The sequence below is a fragment of the Bombus affinis genome, unplaced genomic scaffold (assembly GCF_024516045.1).
Source record: "Bombus affinis isolate iyBomAffi1 unplaced genomic scaffold, iyBomAffi1.2 ctg00001147.1, whole genome shotgun sequence".
Lineage (NCBI taxonomy): Eukaryota > Metazoa > Arthropoda > Insecta > Hymenoptera > Apidae > Bombus > Bombus affinis.
This window is the reverse complement of record NW_026109584.1, coordinates 7,319-13,467: the sequence shown is the minus strand read 5'-3', so window position 1 is coordinate 13,467 and position 6,149 is coordinate 7,319. Positions and strand designations below refer to the sequence as shown.

The 6,149-nt window shown below is 40.6% G+C and overlaps 1 protein-coding gene across 1 annotated transcript; it reads right to left on the bottom strand.

Annotated features, from left to right (window-relative positions):
• Positions 1–4,063: 4,063 nt before the first annotated feature.
• On the bottom strand, positions 4,064–5,478 carry LOC126928611 (uncharacterized). Its single transcript, XM_050744240.1, has 2 exons — positions 5,089–5,478; positions 4,064–5,025 (listed from the first exon to the last, which is right to left on the bottom strand). The coding sequence occupies exon 2, from the start codon at positions 5,012–5,014 to the stop codon at positions 4,127–4,129; it is 888 nt and encodes a 295-aa protein (XP_050600197.1). The 5' UTR covers positions 5,015–5,025; positions 5,089–5,478; the 3' UTR covers positions 4,064–4,126.
• Between the last annotated feature and the right edge of the window lie 671 nt (positions 5,479–6,149).

The following is a 6,149-nucleotide window of genomic DNA, read 5'->3' as shown; positions in this document are numbered from 1 at the left end:
AAATATAAGTCGGAGATGAAAGAACAAAGGAACCTTCCGTTTGAAATTTTGGGAAAATCCCGTAACATTGTAATCTAGATTCTACCATAGCTGTAATTCAACAATTGTAGCCATCCAGTCCGATTGTAATTGTTCGAAACTTGTGATACTGCACTTGTCCTCGAGGCGACAACCAGTCACCGAACGTAGCCGCGGTCAAGGGATGAACGTTTTTTCTAATAAAGGCATGGAGTAATTCTATAGCTGTCCTTAAATGAAATAATCGTAGCGGCACGTGACAGTAAAGATTCCAACGGTTTCTGTCCCGTGTCTCGCCACACGCAGACTCTATCCGTCGGATAAGATGATTGCCAGATGTCAACGCATCTCAACAGTATATGTTTAGCTAGCCTGAGGACCCATTATAAACCTTAAGATTTAGTTAATTAAAGTCCTTAACAGTCCTAAACAGGCAAGCAGTCTTTGTTCCAACTACGGGATGATAGGTGAAATCTATTTTTCCACGGACGACGCTTCCCGCTAGTGTCACGTAAAAATATAGAGAAATTTTATAAGGAAGAAGAAGACTTTATTTTCACTTGGTTTATACAAGTATAAGACACTTCCGAGCTCTAGCCGTGACCGTACGAGAGTGAGTCTCTTACAATCTTTTTACATTCGGTCATCTGTTCTCTCATTATCCCCACTACCGTGTAGGCGTACGTGACCGTTGCTACGCTTCTGGAACATTTGGTGGAAGGACCGTTAGGCCATAAATGAATCCTCAGGTACTCCGCCAATATACATTGTCGCCAAGGTCGCCATGTGTTTCTCTCGTCGGTCCATCGGGTTCGAATTATGCCGACCGGGACACCATCCTGCCCGCGGTATGTGTGTGTGTCCTGGTCTCTGATGTGATTTACGTTACATACCTCCCTTCTTAGATTGATTTTGGTCCTGCAAAATCTCAGTGTTTCTTCAGGATTGTTTTATGGAGGCTAATTGGCTAAAAAGTGTGTTTTCGTCTTTGTCTTAATCAACAAGACAAAACAAAAACAAAGTGCATAACTGCTACTTATGGAGAAGGTGAAGACCGTCCTGGAAAATAAGGTTTAATACGATTACCATGTATTTTCCTAATCGAGTCATTCACCATTATTTCGTAATAAGGGGTTTTTACTTTTTCAATGGTGTATGGCCCTAGCCATTCAGTATCTAACTTGTGTTTTTTATGATCATTATGTACTAATATTAAATCTTCTTCTCTAAAAATGGATTGAGGTTTAATAATTTTTTTTCTTTGATCTCTTTGGTATCTTTGTTTACTCTTCATTAGAGTTTCCCTGGCTTTAAGTAGCTTGGCATCCCATTCTCGTTTCCTGAAGCTGACCTCATCAGCGTATGTTCTTTGCGGATTTTGGGATATGGTAGATGGGAGATTGGCCTTGTGTCCAAATGTTAGTTCGAAAGGGGTATATCCAGTGGCATCATGAACCATAGTGTTATATGCTAGACACAAAATTTAGGTTTTGATCCCATTCTGTTTCATTATCGTTTTGTATATCTTTTAACATGTCGGATATTACAGCATGTGTCCGTTCTAGGCTTCCGTTGGATTGTGGATGGAATGAGGTGGTTTTTATGTGTTTGATCCTAAATGCTTCTTCGTATCGTTGCATTAGCTCGCTAATGAAACTTTGTCCTCTGTCAGTTAATATACGTTTCGGTGCGGAGAATATATAAATGTAATGATTCAATAAAGCATTCCAGATTGATTGGGTCTGTTGTGTTTTTAGGGGCACAAGTATTAAATATTTGGTTAGTTCATCGTGTATAGAGAGAATGTATTGGTTTCCTATCTTGGTCTTTTTCAACGGGCCTATCACATCCATAGCGATTTTGTCGTTAGATTCTAACGGGGTGTCGGTTATCTGTGGTTCCTCCTTTCCTCTTATCCGAGTAGTCTTTGATGTTTGACATGTCGCGCAAGTTCCTATTCTGCCTTTTATTCTGTCTATTAGGTGTGGGATATCATATTTGCCTCGGATTCTGTCGTACGTCTTTTGTATTCCGGGATGTCCTACCAAGTCATGATTTTCTTTTAGTACTTGTTCTATTTCCTCTTCGCTTAAACTCTGTATTGGTTCGTAAGCAAATTCTATGTCGTCGCGTTGGTCATTGAAAAATAAAAGAAATCTTTTTATGTGTGCTTTGTCTTGTGCGTTTAAGTTATTGTCTCCTATTCCTATCTTTCTATTTGTTTTAAGTATGTCTGATATTTTCTGTAACCATACGGTTTCGTCATATGGGCCCAGATATGGTTTTGTTAATTGGAAGAAGTTGTCTTTGTTAGATGTTAGTTTCAATAATTTTGGTATTTCTTCTGATTTTTCCCAGTCTCTGAATTGTCTTAATAAAACGTCAGTTTGTGTTATCGCGTGTACTCTGGATAGGGTGTCAGCGGCTACGTTTTCCTTTCCTTTTACGTACTCTATATCGTATTCCTCTAATCTCAATCTCCATCGAATCAATCGACTAGAGGGGTCCTTGCAGTTGTGCAGCCATTTAAGGGCTTGGTGGTCTGTTTGAATTTTGAATTTGCGGCCTAATAAATATTGCCTAAATCTTCTAACTGCCCAAACGATGGCCAATAATTCTTTTTCCGTCGTAGTATAATTTCGTTCAGGGGGATTTAATGTCCTTGAAATGAAGCAACAAGGGTGTCCGTCTTGTGAAAGGATGGCTCCTAGACCTTCATTACTGGCGTCCGTTGTTAACGTAAATGTTTTCGTATAGTCGGGGTATTTTAGTACTGGTGCTTGGCATAGTCTTTCTTTTAATGTATCAAAGCTAAGTTGTGTTTTGTCAGTCCAGTGGAATTGTATGTCTTTCTTAGTTAGTTCCGTTAACGGTTTGGCAATTTTCGAGAAATTCTTAATAAATTTTCTATAGCATCCGGCTAACCCAAGGAACGATTTTACATCCGTAGGATTTTTGGGTAGTTTGAAGTTCTTTACTGCGTCTATCTTTTCAGGGTTAGGTTTTACTCCGTTTGCTGTCACTAAGTGTCCTAAATATTCCAATTCGGGTTTTAGGAATTCACATTTATCCGGTTGTACTTTTAGACCTACTTCCCTGAGTCTTTGGAGTATAATGGCTAGGTTTTTATTATGTTCCTCTATCGATTGCCCGAATATAATGATATCATCGAGATAGACGAAACAATGATTATTAATTAAACCTCTTAACGCGGTGTCCATCATTCTTTGAAAGGTAGCGGGTGCGTTCTTTAGCCCGAATGGCATTCTGTTATAGTGGAAGTGCCCTTGTGGTGTGCTAAATGCAGTGTACTTCCTCGAATTCTCATCCATGAGTATTTGGTGGAATCCCGAGGATAAGTCTAAAGCGGAGAAATATTTTGCGTTCCCTAGTTGCGATAGTATATCGTCAATGTCGGGTAATGGATATGCGTCTTGGTCCGTTAATTCGTTTAACTTCCGAAAGTCAATCACTATTCGCCACTTTTGTTTCCCCGACGCGTCGATTTTCTTTGGAACGACCCAGACGGGAGAGTTATAGGGAGAGTCGGAGGGTTCTATAATCTTTCTGTCTAACATTTCCGTCATTTGTTTGTTTATTTCGATTTTATGGTGTTCGGGAGGACGGTAGGATTTTACGTTGATGATTTTATCTTCTTTAAATGTAATGGAATGTTTAGCAAGAGATGTACACGGTAATGTTTCGCTGTCTAAATTAAATACATCCATGTAATAGAGAAGAATCTTTTCTACAGGTTCTCTGAGAGGTTTTTCTATGTGCGATAGTCGAATCGAAGATTTCAATTTTTGGATTTGATCTATGGTATTTGTATTTTCGATAATGTTAGAAACTTGAATTGAAGACTTACCACCATTTATAAAGCACACTGGCGTTGGCTTCCCTTCGAGGTATAGAATTTTTTGAATGGTTTCTCCTGGTGCAAGGGTTGATTCTTGTTGCAGCAGAAGGGTGTTGTTATCTAATTTCAATGTTTCGTTGGAGAGTTCGAATCGATATTGATTCAAACCGGGTAAGCCTAATATGCCATCTTCTATAATTGGGAAATCGTCATCTATTAAAGAGAAGTCTATCTTTTTGTCGAACAAATTCAACTTGACTTTGGAATTAGATTCGTATTCGGAATGTCCCATGGAGAATTTCTTTGTGTCTGGTATTGTTGTCTTTCCTGGGTAGCATCTTTGTTTAAGCAAGTTGATTCCTGCCCCGGAGTCAACGAGAAATCGCAATCCTGGTCGTCCTGGTAATTGTAATAGTATTGTGGGTAATCTTCCTGAGGTAGCATTGTTAATTCCGATTGTTCTTGAACGTGGTTTATTCCTGGAGGGGCTTTTCTTTGAGGCGGTATCCGAAAATTTTGGCATTGATTGGGAAGGTGTCCCAATCGATTGCATTTGGGACATTTCGCTTGCGTCCTTTCGCTTAATGGTCTGTTCCCAAACTTCGTAAAATTGTTCGTTCTTGGTAGAGTATTTTGTGTGAGTGGAGTTTTATTATTTGTGTTACTTGTAATAGCGAAGCGATTGTCTACTGGATGAGAAGCCTGGTTACGATAAAATGGCGGGGCGGTTGTCTGTCGCGTCATCTGTCTGCGAGAGCTGTGCTCGCGAAAGTATCTTTCCATATTCATTGCTTTCTTTTCTGCTTCGATGAGATTTGGGGGGAGATTAGCCATTAGCGCCTGCCCTATTTCTGGACGAAGGCCTCTTACATAGTCGGTCACAGAGTCCATGTATAGTTGCTCGTTCATCACCCGTCGAGTTAGTTCGTCTCTATACTCGTTGGTAATGCTGTGTTGGAGTTTGTTAAAAACGCTTCGAAATCTGATGTTATAGTTTTGCACGCCCTCGGTTAATCCTTGCCTCATTCCTCTTAATTCGTCCTGTTGTTCTCTCACTGATACTTGCGCAGCTACATTACGTCTCAATGCTTCGTACAGAGATTCGAATTCGGTAATACGAATATTGCGGATTGCCATTGCGGCTTTTCCTAAATCTTCTCTATTTTAATCATTTTAAGTAATAGTGTTGGTTCGCTACACATCATTTTTACTTCTTGTATTTCATGAATAAAATCCTCCACGTCTATATCATCCTCTCCGTTTAATATCGGAATGCATTTTAATGCACTCTCAGCTTTTAGCTCTGGTTGCGTATATTGTTCAGGAAAAGTCCTTTCCCAGGATGGTTGAGGTGGTGTTTGAAGTAATGGGCGAGGTTCTCGAAGGACCGATAGATCTTTAGCGGTGTGGGTTACTTCGTCTACGGTTATTAGGGAACTGGCCTCCGATACATTTCCCGTTTTTGTTTTTGCTACAACTTCATCCATACGCAGTGTAAGCATACTCATTTGTTGGGTCAGTCTCTCATTCTGCTTCTGCATTGCATCAAGCAAAGCTTTATCTGTTGGGTCTATTCCGCTGTTAGTTAAAGCGGCGCTAACAGTTTCCGTTCTGTCTTCTCGTGGCGTTGCCATTGTTATACTAATTGTGCTGTCTGTTCTCGATCTGTATTTGACAAAAGAATCCAGGGCTTGCTCACCTTGATCGTTTAACCCGTAAGAAAGGTTCCGTTGCGGTGTTCCTTTGTCGAAACGTCGAAAGTGTCTGCTCTGTTACAGTGGTCCGCTGATCCTCAATCTTCAAAGTTGACCGTAGCCCGAAATGCGTAATTTCGTTTTCTTGAAGTTGATGGATCCTGGCAGGATCGCCAAAATGTCACGTAAAAATAAAGAGAAATTTTATAAGGAAGAAGAAGACATTATTTTCACTTGGTTTATACAAGTATAAGACACTTCCGAACTCTAGCCGAGATCGTACGAGAGTGAGACCCTACAATCTTTTTACTTTCGGTCATCTGTTCTCTCATTATCCCCACTACCCTGTAGGCGTACGTGACCGTTGCTACGCTTCTGGAACATTTGGTGGAAGGACCGTTGGGCCATAAATGAATCCTCAGGTACTCCGCCAATATATATTGTTGCCAAGGTCGCCATGTGTTCCTCTCGTCGGTCCATCGGGTGCGAAGTATGCCGACCGGGACACCATCCTGCCCGTGGTGTGTGTGTGTGTCCTGGTCTCTGATGTGATTTACGTTACACTAGCAACGTTCCCT